Source organism: Apium graveolens, chromosome 8 (assembly GCF_009905375.1).
Source record: "Apium graveolens cultivar Ventura chromosome 8, ASM990537v1, whole genome shotgun sequence".
NCBI classification, from domain to species: domain Eukaryota; kingdom Viridiplantae; phylum Streptophyta; class Magnoliopsida; order Apiales; family Apiaceae; genus Apium; species Apium graveolens.
The window spans coordinates 2,823,956-2,841,331 of NC_133654.1; the positions used below are offsets into that span (position 1 = coordinate 2,823,956).

At 36.6% G+C, this 17,376-nt stretch overlaps 1 protein-coding gene across 1 annotated transcript; it reads right to left on the bottom strand.

Moving 5' to 3' along the window:
- Positions 1–5,841: 5,841 nt before the first annotated feature.
- Positions 5,842–17,150, bottom strand: LOC141677695 (uncharacterized). Its single transcript, XM_074483733.1, has 3 exons — positions 17,015–17,150; positions 6,021–6,878; positions 5,842–5,936 (listed from the first exon to the last, which is right to left on the bottom strand). Exons 1-3 carry the CDS (start codon positions 17,148–17,150, stop codon positions 5,842–5,844), a joined length of 1,089 nt encoding a protein of 362 aa, XP_074339834.1.
- Positions 17,151–17,376: the final 226 nt, after the last annotated feature.

The following is a 17,376-nucleotide window of genomic DNA, read 5'->3' on the forward strand; positions in this document are numbered from 1 at the left end:
TATTTTCCATCATTCTTTGAGTTTATTATCACCTGATACAAAAAAGATTTTCGCTTGAGGCTTTATATAATCGGGACCGGCCCCTATTACGCTCTTGGCTCATTTGAAGAAGGTTAAGGGTTCGACTCCTAAACGTGCGTGAGAGCAAAACAAAAACCTATACGATCAGCAGTTGGTACTGGATGATTGATGGCCAACAAAGAATAGAAGAGAACCTTAGAGCACCGGAGGGATGCCAAAGAACTTTATACCAGGAGACCAACTATTTACATAGTATTATTTTGTTAATTAATACTCGTAAGTAAAGATATTTTAGTAAAATTCTTACCTTATTAAATGCTACAAATTTCTGTAAAAAAATCTGTTTGCTACTCTTTTTTTATCATAGTTAACCCGCAACCGCTATCCTTCGGGTGCGATTGGGTAAACCCTACGGGCTCACGCAATAGCGTACAAACTATGTGAACCAAGCTAAACCGCATTTAACAATTTTTTTCTTTTGAAAGTTATATATTTTACAACGTTTTCATGTTTTAATACCAAATATTTTCGTGATTAACTATGAAGGGTGTATTAATTTCAGATTTTAAAAGATTGATAATAATTCAAGGATTTTAAAAGATTTTCGTTAATTTTAATTGTTCGTGGATTTTGACGGAGTTGATAAAAAAATCTTACAGAGTCTAGCTGATTTTGTGAAATTTCCAGAAATCCTTCAAAATCTCATGTATTTTAAAGAGATTTCAAAAGATTAAAAATGAATTAACAAATCCATCAAAATCCATCAGGTTTTCGAATAAAAAAAATCCACGGACTTTTGAATACCACTTTTAAAAATCCAAATTGAATACCGCCAGATTTCGGTAGAATTTTTAAAATCTAAATTGAATACACTCAGATTTTAAAAAGCTTTTTCTATCTCTATTGAATACCATCATATTTTAAAAGATTTTTTAAAATCGTAATGGAATACCTCTTGATTTCAAAAATCTAAAAAAATTCTTCAAAATTTTGATTAAATACACCCCTCTATATATTTATTATATAATAAGCATTCCACTTTTCCATAGCCATTGGTCTGGCACAAGTGTTAATCACCGATCAAGATCAGCACTTCCGAGCAAAAAGAGAAGGTACGATCATCCTTTTTTCAATACACAATATTTATGTTGAATATCGTTTATTTTTTCTTGATCTTTTCATTCGAAATCTGCGAATATATTCAGTGAATTTCCCGGGTTTGTAAACTTGTCGACTAGGATGCATATATTGGTATATTTAGTGAATTTTCGAGTTCTGTTAACTTGTCGACTAGGGTCTAGGATGCATATGTATGTTTTGTGAATTACCGAGGTTTGTAAACTTGTTGACTAGACGCATGAAGTGCCTGGAACATTCGAAACTGGTAAATTAATTACAGATTTCTCGACTAGGATGCATAGGTATGTTTTGTGAATTACGGAGGTTTGTAAACTCGTCGACTAGATGCATGAAGTGCCTAGAACATTCAAAACCGGTACATTAATTACAGATTTGTCGACTGGATGCATAAGTATGTTTTGGGAATTACCGAGATTTGTAAACTTGTCAACTAGATGCATGAAGTACCTAGAACATTCGAAATTGGTAAATTACATATAAATTGATATTAATATGTTCTACTCTGAGCATAAATAAATTGATATTAAAATTGTTTAATTACACATGTTTTCGATATGTTTGTTTGATTTGTGATTGCAGCTCATCAAAGATACCAAGATGTTGAAGAAAAGCAGTGTTGAAATCGGTGGTTTTGAATTTGAAATCGATGATTTGAAGTACCTAATGAAGCAGAAGCTTAACACGAAAACTATGGACGAAGAAGATGATGCTCTGCTTCCAGAAATCATTTACGAAATTCTTTTGAAACTTCCAGCTGACTACCTATACAAAGATCTTAGACTCGTTTGCAGAGCATGGGAAAGCATAATCTCATCGAAGAACTTCATTCTCGAACATTATGCTGCAGGGACGAAACCTGTTCTCCTAGTACAAGGCGAATCCTATTGTAGACGATCTTATTGCATGGAAATCGATGAAAAAGAGCTAAGCTGCAAAATGCCAGAACTTGAATTGAACTGCATGGGGAAACCTAGATGCAACTGTTATGGCATGCTCTTGATAGAATCATGGAAAATATGGGGTTCTAGAGATCTACAAGTCCTGAACTTAGTGACCAAGTGTTTCTTGATGCTCTCCAAGTGTCCTTCAGGTTGCACACATGATGATGATTGTAAAGAAAAATAAGTACTCAGTGTGGAATAGCAATGCAAGAATTGAAATAACTGTGAGAGAATGCTTGTTCAAAACATTGAGGACCACTGGAACAACCTGTATCCTTTTAACCCCATACACTGCTGCATCCTAACAAACTGAAAGTAAAAGACCATCATGTCCCTGATCCTACCAACTTGACACTCAACACTACATAGGCCCATCAGTGCACATCAGCACAGTAAAAGACAAGGACACTAACAAAAGGAAATTACAACTGACTTTATTCAAATATATATAAGCTAGGTAATGCAACTATAACTGCATTGCTATCTCCTTCAACTTCATTAGTCCCCCTCAAGTGGAGTGGAGGTACTTGCCGAGACACCGAACTTGCTAAGGAGAAAATTGTGTTGTTTGACAGGAAGCCCTTTGGTAAGAATGTCTGCCACCTGAGAGTGTGACGGAACATGTGTAGTGAGAACTTCTCCAGCTGTGATTTTATCCCTTATAAAGTGGCAATCAATTTCAATGTGCTTCGTTCGCTCATGAAGCACGGGGTTAGCAGCTATGGCAATAACGCTTGATTATCGCTTTTGATAATTGTTGGGGGCAAGTCAAGCAAGCCCATGTCCTTGAGAAGGGAAGACAACCATGTAACCTCGCAGCACGTCAATGCCATCGCCCTATACTCTGCCTCTGCCGTCGATCTTGCAACAAGTGACTATTTCTTTATTTTCCAGGAAATGGGAGACGAACCCAGCAACACACAATACCCAGATGTCGACTTTCTTGTAGTGGGGTAACTCGCCCAGTCATTGTTACAATACGCAGTGAGCTGAGCAGCTGAAGATGATGCCAAGAGGATGCCTTGTGCAGGGTTGTTTAGCAGGTATCGTAAGATCCTCTTGGCTGCCTGCATATGTATGTTTGTAGGCTTCTGTATGTATTGGGCATGATTATGAACCGGAAAGGATAAATCAGGCCTTGTGATCGTCAGATAGATCAATTTTCCCAGTAGACGCTGATACATTTGTGGGTCTTGTAATGTCTCTCCCTTTTCTGGTGCCAGGTTCACATGAGTATCCCAAGGAACTTTGAGTGGGGTAGATGTCATCATGCCAAACTCCTTCAAGAGGTCCAACACATACTTTCTTTGTGACACAAAGAAACCAGCTGCACTTTGATTAATTTCCAGCCCCAAGAAATAGTTTACACTTCCCATGTCCTTGATATTGAAGTGCGATAACAATACCTGCTTTAGATTGTCAATCTCTTCCACACAGTTGCTTGAGATAAATATATCATCTACGTAAATCAACACAAGGATGATGGCATTTTTTGTCACCTTCGAGTAGAGGCTGTAGTCTGCTTTAGAGTGTTTAAAACCAAAAGAGATTATTGTCGTAAACAATTTGTGATGCCATTGACGAGATGCCTGGCGCAAGCCATAAAGAGCTTTGATCAATCTACACACCAGTTTTTCCATTTCTGTACAGTTTTCCCCAGGTAGTTCTCCTTTGGTGATTCTGCTCCCCATGTCCCTGTAGCCTTGAGGAAATGTCATGTAAACTACTTCTTCCAGATCGCCATTTAAGAAAGCATTCGAAACATCCAGTTGATGTACGTGCCAATTTTTCATCGCTGCCACGGCCAACATAGCCATACGGTGGTCATTTTTGCCACCGGTGCAAATGTTTCCACATTATCGATTCCATAGGTTTGTTTGTACCCCAATATGACCAACCGTTCCTTGTATTTGTCAACCGAGCCATCATCTTTGAATTTTGTTTTGTATATCCATTTGCACCCGATAGCTTTTCGATTAGGGGGCAATGTAGTTACTTCCCAAGTCCCATTGACCTCTAATGCATCCAACTCCGCGTTCATAGCATCCACCCAATTCTCAGACTTTATTGCTTGGTTAAAATTTAGAGGATCGACTTGAGGCACAATGGCTGCTAGGAAGCAATTAAATTTGGGGCTAACCAGTTGTGAGGTCGTGGCAGTCGCACTTACAGCTTGATTTGAATAAGGTGTCACGAAGTCAGCCAACCACGTGGGTTGTTTCGTTTTGCGAGTTGACTTCCTGTGCATATGTTCTCCTTCTTGTGCATCAATTGCCTCTGTTATATCTTCTTCCCCGTCATCCCTCTCTGTTGATGGGTTTTCTTCATCATGATAAGTTTGGGCATCTTCAGTTTCTGCATCTTCCATAAACTCATCTCCAGTAATGACCTTTTCTGTGCTTGGCATGCTTATCGGAAGGGGTTGCACATAAGGTTTGTCACTGTGTTTGTTTAGTGGAAACATACTTTCATGAAAAGTGACATGTCTTGAGATGAATGTCTGCATATTAGACAGATTCAGTAATCTGTATCCCTTCGTGTTACTTGGATAACCAATGAACGCACACGCAATACCCCTTGGAGCAAATTTATCTGACGCATGTGTCGAATTGTAAGCCATGGCCAAGCATCGAAAAACCTTTAGCCCTTCATAATCTACCTTCTCTCCCATCAACTTTTCATGCGGAACTTCAAAATTCAAAGCTGCATTTGGCAGTCGATTCATGATATATGTGGCAGTTAACACGCAGTCGCCCCAGAAATTGAGTGCCAACCCAGATTGAAAACGCAGAGCTCTGGCTACTTCAAGGATTTGTCTATGTTTCCTCTCCACCCGAGCGTTTTGCTGGGGTGTGTAGGTGCATGACTTTTGGTGTATGATGCCCCTTTTTTCAAAATATTCAACACATTCTTTGTCTGCGAACTCGAGCGCATTATCTGACCTCATAATCAAAATCTTGCTTTTAAACTGATTATCAACATGTTTTTCAAACTTTATCAATGTTCCCAAGTAATCAGATTTTTTCTCCAACAAATATACCCAAGTCACTCTACTAAAGTCATCCACCAGTGTTAGAAAATATCTATATTTCCCTCTTGTGGTCACCTTATAGGGGCCCCAGATGTCACTATGTAATAGATCAAATGATTTTGCTGCATGTGAATGACTAATAGTAAATGGGAGTCTAGTCATTTTTTAGAGTGGGCATGTGAGGCATACCTGTTGGTCTTGATTTTTTAAGAATGGCTTTACTTGATCTATGCGTTGCAGTTTAGACAGGGAGGCATGTCCAAGCCTCTGATGCCATAATGCATATTGATTGACAGCCTCTTCTTTCTTACTTTCCGCGGCTTTGGTTGACTTCAGGCTATTCATTGCTTTACTTGGAATACACATCTCATCATCCTTCAAATAATACAATCTATCTCTCATCTCACCTGTTCCAACTACTCCTTTTGTTGTCGGGTTTACAATCACACATTTCCCGGATTGAAAGATGACATTGCACTTGCTTTCTTTCGCCAATTTATGAATTGATAATAAACTATGGTTGAACTGTGGTACGTATAACACATTATTTAGTTTCAATCCATTCTTTAACAGCACATCTCCAATATGCGTGATTATTGCAGTGGCACCGGTTGGCAGTGTGATGGAGAAAGTTCCCGGTGCTTGTTTGACGTTGGCCATGTTTTCCAGAGATGAAGTCATGTGGTCGGACGCCCCTGAGTCTATGATCTACTCCATCGACTTCTTCATCTTGCCTTTGTTACTGTACACCATACCAGAAAAAGCATAGTCAATTTCCTCATCTGTTTCATTCCCTTTCTGGTCTGCAAAATTATCTCTTAGTATCAACTTTAGCAATTGTTCAAGTTATTGACTTGTCATGGTCACGGACTGCTCTACAGTATTGCCTTGTACATTGTTAGTTTGTCTTGCTCCCCCTGGTCTATTTCCCATCCATTTACTAGGTGCGCCCTTTTGACCAGGCTTATACTTATAATTCCATTTAGGGTACCCAGTCAATTCCCAGCAACCTTCTTTGCTGTGTCCCTTTCTCTTGCACACACTGCATTGCAAATTCTTATCCGTGCTTCCTTTGCCATACATGGCCATAATATCACCATCACCAAGCACTCCATGAGATAGGATTTCCTTTTGAGATTCCTCTTGTTGTACTGTTGCACATGCTGCTTCCACAGAAGGTAGATGGGTAATCATGAGGAGTTGGCTTCTTTGTGCACTATATACCTCATCTAGCCCATTTAAAAATTGGAAAAGTTTTGACTCCTCCTTCATATTTTCTATGGATTGTAAAAGTTTCGCAACTTCTGGTGTAATACTAGTGAGAGTGGGTAACACATTCATTGACTCAATTTCTTCCCATAATCCACTCATACCAGTAAAATAATCACTCACTTTTATACCGTTTTGCTTCAGATTAAATAGATCTCTATTTAACTTATACTTTCTCGAACCATTAGTTAACGAAAATCTCTTTTCAAGTTGTCTCCAAATGTCCACAGCAGTATTTATAAAAAGAACAGAGGATTTAATATTTTCAGAAATGTTGTTATGGATCCAAGAAATTACCATGTTATTGCATGTGTCCCATTGGCTTGCTTCAGCTGCATCTGTGGCACTTCTTGTCACAGTTTCGTCAACAAATCCAAGTTTCCTTTTTGCTAACAGCTGTATTTCAAATGATCTTTTCCAAGCCCTAAAATCACCTGCACCTTGTAGTTTGGGCACAACTATTGATGTCGGTCCATCTGAGGGATGCAAGAAAATAGGGTTTTATAGATCTGTAAACGAAAGCCTATTAGTAGCCATGAGTCAGTCTAGAACTAAGAGAGTAACTATCTTTTCCAGACCAAGAAAACAACAACTCGACTACTATAAACACAAGACTTTAAAGTTTCTCACTATTTCAATGTTCCTCACAACTTTGCTAACAAACCATGCTCTGATACCATAAAGAAAAATAAGAACTCAGTGTGGAATATCAATGCAAGAATTGAAATAACTGTGAGAGAATGTTTGTTCAAAACATTGAGGACCACTGGAACAACCTGTATCCTTTTAACCCCATACACTGCTGCATCATAATAAACTGAAAGTAAAAGACCATCATGTCCCTGATCCTACCAACTTGACACTCAACACTACATAGGCCCATCAGTGCACATCAGCACAGTAAAAGACAAGGACACTAACAAAAGGAAATTATAACTGACTTTATTCAAATATATATAAGCTAGGTAATGCAACTGTAACTGCATTGCTATCTCCTTCAACTTCATTAGATTGTGCATCAACACTTGGATTTGACCCTTAGATTCTTGAATTTGGTTTTGAGATTTTCACTATCGGAGGTTCGAGTAACAAATGGAAGAAGATCCCAGCACCTTGGGAAAGTAAGGATCACCGATTTTCAGAATTGAAATACTCGTACTCTGAATGGAGTGATACGGTATCTATAAACGGAAGGTTCTTGCACTGGAATGTAAATTCATCCAAGTACATTATTTCTATGGATGTGAGCGACGAGAAATACCTCAAGCTTGAACATCCTCCAACCGGGGAAAAAATTACAGAGTTCTGTTATCATCTGGTAGACCTCAGGGGACGTCTTTCCTTCATACACTGTATGACCGAAAATCAAATGGACATATGGATATTGCAAGATTTTTATAGCAGGTTGTGGATTAAAATACACAGCGTACATGCGAAGATGATAAAATGATCTATAAACCCTATGCCAGATTTCACGGAAATTATCCCATTTGGTGGTGAAAGGAATATGTCCTAAGTCCAATCATGTATTAGGATTTAGGAATAACTTTTATGTAATCTGTTTTGATTTAATTGATATTAATAATGACTTGTTTTGTTTTTATTACGGGCTTTATCTATTTAAGTGTTTAAATAAGATATACCATAGTTTAGAGTAAAGCTTTTTATGGATTATGATGAGATCATAATAGTGAGACCTAAAATGATGATAACTCTAAACTTAAATAGTTCCTGGTCATAGGATTACTAACTGGTAATTAATAATCCGCAAAGATCGGTACATACTATGCTTGCTTCATTATGAAGGATGTCTGTTCTCATAGACATTTGTGTAGTGACACTATAGCTAGTATGTAGGTGCTTATTATGAAATAAGTTCACTGAACATGACTCGCACAGCTGAACAACTGATGGAGTTCACTCACGTGTCAGCAGTTGTTCGTATAGTGATAGTTGTACAAGTATCCTTAGACTTGAGGTCATCATAATCATCTTGTGTACACTGAACTATGCTTTGGTTTAGTTCTTAGTCTCCAGGGACACTTATTAGGGCTCTTCTGGGTATAGGAATTTGTACACGAAGATAGTGTATGATCAATAAAGGATCTACCCCTTCCAGTGAAAGAAGCGAATGTTCAAGGCTGATCCACTTATGCTAGTTCAGGAATCTCTGGCCAGAGTAAATGAAATTAGAAAGGAGTTTCTAATTTGCATAGAACTACGCATAGTAAATGGTAAGCAAAGTGATTGAATTAGATAGGCTTGACACGAGATCCATGCCTTGTATTTAATCGGGACATTGTAGGGTAGAAGGAGTTTATTGTACGGTAACTATTCACTGAATAGGTTCTTGGTATTCTAAGCAGTGAATTCATATTATCCGGATAGTCGCGATATGCTGAGAAGTATCCCTCACGATGTAGAATAAATGTGATTAATTAATTAATCATATTTAATAAATTAGAGAATTTATATAAATAATGATAAAATAGTTTTATTATTATTTATTTCTACTACCGGCTTAATATTGAACCTACAGGGTCACACCATAAAAAGAGAATGATTTAATGGTGGAGGAATTAATTAATAATGGCTAATAATTATTTATTTATAAAATAAATAATTAATTGGCAAATTTAATAATTGATTAAATGAGATTTAACTGATTATAAATTAATTAAGAAAAGTTCTTAATATTATTAATTAAAGGATTTAATTTTTGGAAATTAAATCAAGAGAGAGAATTATTTCTAAAGTGTTTAGAAAAAGGATTAATGATTAAAAGGTGTTTTAATTATTAATGAGACTAATAAATGGGATAATAATAATAATATTTATGGGAAAATTTCAGCTGAAAATTTTGCCTATAAATACACTATTATAGACCCTATTTTATTCGAACCCAATTCGAACCCGAAAACCCAAAAAGTTTGGAAAACCCAATTCTCTCCACCTCCTTCCTCCTCCTTAACATCATTTTCTTGGTGGATACCGGTAGAGTGCTTCACACTTGAGGAGCAACTGCTAAGGATCTCTGATCGTTGTCTCCTAATTATTTTAAAAGGTTAGATTCGATCCCTCGAATTTTTATTCACGATTTATATGCTTTTATTTGGATTTTGTATGTGTAAAAGTATTGTGCCATGCCCCGTTGCGTTAAAAATCCAACAATGGTATCAGAGCATTAGGTTGTATGCATATAGATCTGTGGTAAAAATTTCAGAATTTTATGTGCTTGTATGAATTAATTATGATTTTTACAAGTTATATCATGGATTAATTTTGTCTGATGAGAAATCATTTCTCATAATAATTTTGAATGTTGATCTGGGTTCTACAAGTGTTGTAGATCGTCTGGGTATTTTTTTCATAATTTTATGATGTATAGATTTTTTATTATGAATTTTTGAAGTTCTTGTAATTAAAATTTGTAATTAAATAAGTAAATATATGTATATAAAGTATATATATATTTGTGTTATCTGCTATATATCTGTGTGCTGCTATCTGCAAAGTCTGCTGTACTCTGTCTGTTGGCACGGAAACAAAGCAGGTCTGACATGCATGACAACCGAGAAGGACTGTCAGGCGGCGGAGAAGAAAAATAAAATAAAATAGGGGTGTAACGCATTCCGGGAATGCGTTACACACCTGTGGCACATTCACGGAATGCGTTACACCCTTTAATGGCTTAAAAGGGGTGTAACGCATCACCGGAATGCGTTACAGGGCTTGTAACGCGTTCCTGTAATGCGTTACAGCCCGTCTGTTGATTTTAAAATTGATTTTCTGGGAGTTTCGTAACTCCGTTTTAGGCGTGCAATATACCGTTGGATTCGTTTTTTCGAGACGGATCTAATAGAGTGATCTATTTTAGTTTATATAAAAGTTTTGAACTGTTTATATTCCATGAAGTGTTTTAAAGCTGTTTTTGATCGTTTGAATTGATTTTAAATGCTTCATGTGATACATAGAGATGTATAATGCTTAGACTAATGTGTTAGATGATATAACATGCCTACCTTGATGTTTATTCATGTTGATATATGTGATATATTCTTAGTTTATCATGCGATGATAGATTTAGGTGAACTTAAATGAACATAAGGCGTTTGTTAGACAACCTAGTATAGTGAAATTGTTTCATAACCTTAAGAACAATATTATGAATACAATCATGAGATTCTTGTGTTTATGAAACACGTAATTGAATATGAATTTTCGATATGAGAGAAAGGATGATTCTGTCAACAACAAATTTCTATCTATAAGAAAGGGTTATTAAGTGACGCCTCTTGACAATGCTCCACCCGATCTGGAAATCATCTGATTATTGATTATTGATTTGAAATATTTAATTTAAAAGGAAGAATCTCTTTATAATATGATTATGATTGTAACGTAATATAATCCCTCTAAAATTAAATAATATCAAGTAGTAATTGGCCAATGATACAACGGGCTTGTGTCGGTCATAGCCTTCCAACATGATAGAAAAGTAGTTCTTATTTTTGAATCATTGTCGGTTCGTGCTACAGCCGAGGGCTTTGATTTCGAAATAAGAAATACTTGTCTATTACATAGAGATGTGTACATTGAATAAGAATCTAAAGGTCGGTACGTGCTACAGCCGTGGGCCTTTGGGGACTGATTCAACTGTACGGAATGTTGGGTTAGACTTGACTTAGAATATTGAGTTTGTCGTGCTACAACCGAGACTCAATTATTCAAGAGGCTAAAGTTTGATTAGGGAATAACATGAGATGTAATTGACAAGAGTTGTCTGCCTATTGAACATTACATGGCGGTTCATGCTACAGCCGGGGTTGTGTAATGGAATGTAGGATCCCTATTCCCACTAGCATTATGAATGCTTAATTTTTCTCGTAGGGGGTTGAATAAATTAGGTAAATTGGTGGGAGCCACTTATGAATAAAGACTCGATTCATATAGTGTTTTAAAATGAAACGAATATTTGCTAAGTGTTTTTATGTGTTTATCATTTACAGATTTACTTTGTACGTTATGTCTTCTGCACTATCACTCAGGAGCATACTAGATGCTCACAAATTGACTGGTCCTAATTATGCTGACTGGCTTCGAAACTTGAGAATTGTTCTCAGGATTGAGAAGCTGGAATACGTGATTGACTCACCTAAGCCTACTGAACCTGCTAGTGATGCACATAATGATGAACATGTTGTGTATCGTATGTGGATAGATGATGCAAATGTTGCTTAATGCATCATGCTAGCTTCCATGAACATTGAGCTACAGAAGCAACATGAGCATATGGATGCTCACACTATCCTCATGCATCTACAAGAGTTGTATGATGTGGAAGGAAGGACAGCTCGATATGAGATATCGAAGGAGCTGTTCGGTTGTAGGATGTCTGAGGGATCATCTGTGAATGACCATGTACTTAAGATGATCAATTTGATTGAACGTCTTGGACAACTTGGTTTTGCCATAGATGGGGAGCTGAGCCAAGACTTGGTCTTGCAATCGCTTCCGAGTTCGTTCTCGCAGTTTGTTGTGAACTTTCACATGAATAAGTTGGATGCCAGCCTGCCAGAACTCCACAACATGTTGAAGACTGCGGAATCAAATTTTCCCCCTAAGAAGAGTTCTGTTCTTCTAATTGGTGAAGGTTCCAATCCTAAGAAAAGGAAGATGAACTCTTCCAAGAAGAAGAAAGTAGATGAAGAAAAGCCGGTTCCACCAAAAGCTGAAGACCCCGAGAGCAAAATTGTTTGCTTTCACTGTAACAAGGTGGGGCACTGCAAGAGGAACTGCAAGGTTTACCTTGCAGAATTGAAGAAGAAGAAGGGTAGTGAGACTACCGCTTCTGATTCAGGTATGTTCATGATAGAAGTGAATATGTCATTAAATCAAATTTCTACTTAGGTATTCGATACCGCCTGTGGTTCTCATATCTGCAATTATTGCAGGGACCAAGGAGAAGTAGGACTCTTGAGGAAGAGGAGGTGGTTCTACTGATGGGAAATGGAGCAAGAGTTGCTGCTGTAGATGTAGAATCATTTCATTTACATAGGCCTACGGGCAAGACTATTGTTTGAAATAATTGTTATTTTGTTCCCTCGATTGTGAGGAATATTATTCCCATGTTAGACTTGGCTGGATTTTCATTTATTATTGAGAATAAAGAATGTTCTATTCTTAGAGATAATATTCTTTATGGACGTGGTACTTTAAATAATGGTCTGTATAAATGTGACATAATTTACTTCAGATTGAACAAACTAATAAAAGAAAAGGGATGATGAAAATCTCACTTCATAGTGGCACTGCAGTCTCCATTTAGTGGACATGGAGAGAGGGCTGCAGATTTGCTAGGAATGGTACACACAGATGTATGTGGACCAATGTCTACGCAAGCCATGGGTAGATTTTCATACTTCATTACTTTCATAGATGATAGATCTGGATTCGGATATGTGTTTGATGAAACACAAGTCTGAGGCCTTTGAAAAGTTCAAAGAATATAAGTATGAAGTGGAGAAACAACCAAACATAGTATTATAACTCTTCGATCAGATCGAGGTGGTGAATACTTTAATGTAGTGTTTCTAGATTATTTCAAAGTAAATGGTATAGTCTCCCAGTGGACGCCTCCAGATTGGTATCTGAAAGGAGAAATCGAACTTTGTTAGACATAGTTCGGTCCATGATGAGCTATGCAAATCTTCCAGTATTCCTATAGGGTTATGCATTGGAAACCTCAGCATATTTACTGAATAAGGTGCTTTCCAAATCTGTTCCTTAAACTTCGTATGAGATATGGAAAGAAAGGAAACCGAGTCTTAAACACGTTAAGATTTGGGGATGTCCAGCTTATGTCAAGTAAGTTGACCCAAATAAGCTGGAATATCGATCCGTAAAATGTAGTTTTGTGGGATATCCTAAAGAGACTTTAGGGTATTACTTTTACACCGATCATCGGGTGTTTGTATCCAGATATGCTACCTTCTTGGAAAAGGAGTTTATCCTTGAAGGAAACAGTGGGAGCAAAATTGAACTTGATGAAGTTCAAGAAGCACAAACTACTACGGATCAAGTGGAAACACCTGTTCTGACTGAACAACCTTTTGTGGAACAGCCCATTCATAGATCAGGGAGAGTGTCTCGCCAACCTGAGAGGTATTATGGCCTTGTCATTGAGAATGACAATGAGTTGTCAATCATTGATGATGACGACCCTGTGACCTATAATGAGGCTATGAGTAGTGTTGACTCAGAGAAATGGCATAGTGCCATGAAATCCGGAAAGAAATCTATGTATACGGGATACAAAAGAATGATTAGAGCAGATGGCCAGGTGGAGACCTTTAAGGCCAGGCTTATGGCAAAAGAATTCAAACAAAGGCAATGCATTGACTTTGATGAAACCTTTTACCTGTAGCCCTGTTAAAATCAGTTCGGATTTTGCTTGCGAATGCTGCTTACTACGACTATGAGATCTGGCAATTAGCCAGATGGTTTTCTTTCCAAGAGAAATAAAAACCTAGTGTGTAAGCTGCTGCGAACCATATGTGGTTTAAAGCAGGCTTCTCGAAAGATGGAACATTCGTTTTGATGAGACAATCAAAGAGTTTGATTTTATCAAAAACGAAGATGAACCATGCGTCTACAAAAGGGTTAGTGGGAGCGCGGTAACATTTCTTGTATTGTATTGAAATAGAGTTGACACACATAACAACATAGCAGACCCACTCACAAAACTACTTTATGAAAGTCACTTTGATCGTCATAAAGACAAGATGAGTATTAGATACCAGAGTGATTGGCTTTAGTACAAGTGGGAGATTGAAAGGAATATGTCCTAAGTCCAATCATGTATTAGGATTTAGGAATAAATTTTATGTAATCTGTTTTGATTTCATTGATATTAATAAAGACTTGTTTTGTTTTTATTACGGGCTTAATCTATTTAAGTGTTTAAATAAGATATACCATAGTTTAGAGTAAAGCTTTTTATGGATTATGATGAGATCATAATAGTGAGACCTAAAAAGATGATAACTCTAAACTTAAATAGTTCCTGGTCATATGATTACTAACTGGTAATTAATAATCCGCAAAGATCGGTACATACTATGCTTGCTTCATTATGAAGGATGTCTGTTCTCATAGACATTTGTGTGGTGACACTATAGCTAGTATGTATGTGCTTATTATGGAATAAGTTCACTGAACATGACTCGCACAGCTGAACAACTGATGGAGTTCACTCACGTGTCAGCAGTTGTTCACATAGTGATAGTTGTACAAGTATCCTTAGACTTGAGGTCATCATAATCATCTTGTGTACACTGAACTATGTTTTGGTTTAGTTCTTAGTCTCCAGGGACAATTATTAGGGCTCTTCTGGGTATAGGAATTTGTACACGAAGATAGTGTATGATCAATAAAGGATCTACCCCTTCCAGTGAAGGAAGCGAATGTTCAAGGCTGATCCACTTATGCTAGTTCAGGAATCTCTGGCCAGAGTAAATGAAATTAGAAAGGAGTTTCTAATTTGCATAGAACTACACATAGTAAATGGTAAGCAAAGTGATTGAATTAGATAGGCTTGACACGAGATCCATGCCTTGTATTTAATCGGGACATTGTAGGGTAGAAGGAGTTTATTGTACGGTAACTATTCACTGAATAGGTTCTTGGTATTCTAAGCAGTGAATTCATATTATCCGAATAGTCGCGATATGCTGAGAAGTATCCCTCACGATGTAGAATAAATGTGATTAATTAATTAATCATATTTAATAAATTAGAGAATTTATATAAATAAAGATAAAATAGTTTTATTATTATTTATTTCTACTACCGGCTTAATATTGAACCTACAGGGTCACACCATAAAAAGAGAATTATTTAATGGTGGAGGAATTAATTAATAATGGCTAATAATTATTTATTTATGAAATAAATAATTAATTGGCAAATTTAATAATTGATTAAATGAGATTTAATTGATTATAAATTAATTAAGAAAAGTTCTTAATATTATTAATTAAAGAATTTAATTTTTGGAAATTAAATCAAGAGAGAGAATTATTTCTAAAGTGTTTAGAAAAAGGATTAATGATTAAAAGGTGTTTTAATTATTAATGAGAATAATAAATGGGATAATAATAATAATATTTATGGGAAAATTTCAGCTGAAAATTTTGCCTATAAATACACTATTATAGACCCTATTTTATTCGAACCCAATTCGAACCCGAAAACCCAAAAAGTTTGGAAAACCCAATTCTCTCCACCTCCTTCCTCCTCCTTAACATCATTTTCTTGGTGGATACCGGTGGAGTGCTTCACACTTGAGGAGCAACTGCTAAGGATCTCTGATCGTTGTCTCCGAATTATTTTAAAAGGTTAGATTCGATCCCTCGAATTTTTATTCACGATTTATATGCTTTTATTTGGATTTTGTATGTGTAAAAGTGTTTTGCCATGCCCCGCTGCCTTAAAAATCCAACAGGTGGTACCAGTAACGGAGTGTTGGTGTTTACGCACTCTAAGAGACGGATGTATATCTATGACATGGAGAAGAAAATGATGAAGCGGCACAAAACTAAGACTGAAATATTGAAGCTCATAGTTCACATAAGCAGCCTCTTCAAATTGCAGCAGTAATCATGCATTTTATTACTAGTTCACAGTTGTTTTGTCTGCAAAACCGTGATTAGGGTTTAACTACATCCACATTTGATTCGGATCATGATAATATGGAAGATTATATGATTGCTGAATTTTTTTAATTAACTAGTTCTATCTATAACCTTAAGTTGTTAGAGCGTGACCATGGCAAGAACATATATTATGTTCTAACACTGCTCTTCACTCAAAAACCCATCTTTGTTGGGGAAATAATTTGTCTACCGTGTCCCTACTAAATTACGAACTTTAAACTTCTGCCTATATGAGCTCTAATACCATATAAAGTAACTAGCTCATTAAAACCTCGAGGTCTTAGAAAGACGCCTTACCAAGATCATATAACAGAATTGAAGTTCCAGCACAAAAAAATCTAACATAGGGATTGTTGGCGGCTTATGCTTTCTAAAAATGTGAATCTTTCGAAAGATGTGAGCTTGTCAAAAACCATACAAGTAAAGACTAGCGAGGAACATACTATAATCTCACTGTCATGAGTATTACAAGCTAGACTAAAATGCTATTATTAGAATTTAGAATCCTACCACTTTGTGTGTGCAAGTTTGGCTGTTGGGACATGCCAAAAGAGTTCTTGTTATGACAACTAATAGAGGATAATATGAATGGATCTTTTGTGGGAAATAATAGAGTATCAAGGGATTATAGAAGAAAAAGATTATGTATCAGGATAGCTATCAGGTAAATTCTAGGATATATAGACACTTTGAAGAGTCAATATGTTCCAACTGTAATAGTGAAGATAACAGGACTCCCTTGAGGCTTTTAAATAGTGAATGGGGTGTGCAATGAAGCTCTACAACTAAATTTAAAGGATATCCAGATGAAATGAACCTCTTACCCCAACACCCAATTTTAGTGACTGATAGCAAAACTGCCTCGTTGCTTCTTGCTGGTCAGAAGGTAATGATACCATCTCCCAAAATGTCATCATTTGTCGTTGATCCCTCTATTCCATCCTCCGCAAACATTACAACAACTGCTCTTGCTAACAATGCCATCTTTGGTGATGGTGGCATTGTGGAGCTTAGTGTCCCACCATCCTTCATTAGGCCACTCTTGGTTGCTGACGAGGTGGCTCTTTCTTAAAAATCTAATTTGTTCACTAGGTTAAAATCTGTTTTGGCCATGTATTGATGACTTCCAAATAAATGGTCATTTGTTGTTTATTATTTCTTTATAAATACAGTTACTTTAACACTAAAATTAAGACTAAAAAATACTAAAATTAACACAAAAACTAACATACATTCCTTGGTAAAAACTGTTACAAAC

Coding starts and splice junctions, on each gene's coding strand:
- LOC141677695 (XM_074483733.1), bottom strand. CDS start 17,150: ATGAAGGATGGTGGGACACTAAGCTCCACAATGCCACCATCACCAAAG. Junction 6,879..17,014: donor TGATGACATTTTGGGAGATG/GTATCATTACCT, acceptor TGCATCCCTCAG/ATGGACCGACATCAATAGTT. Junction 5,937..6,020: donor ACAAACTAACAATGTACAAG/GCAATACTGTAG, acceptor ATAATTTTGCAG/ACCAGAAAGGGAATGAAACA.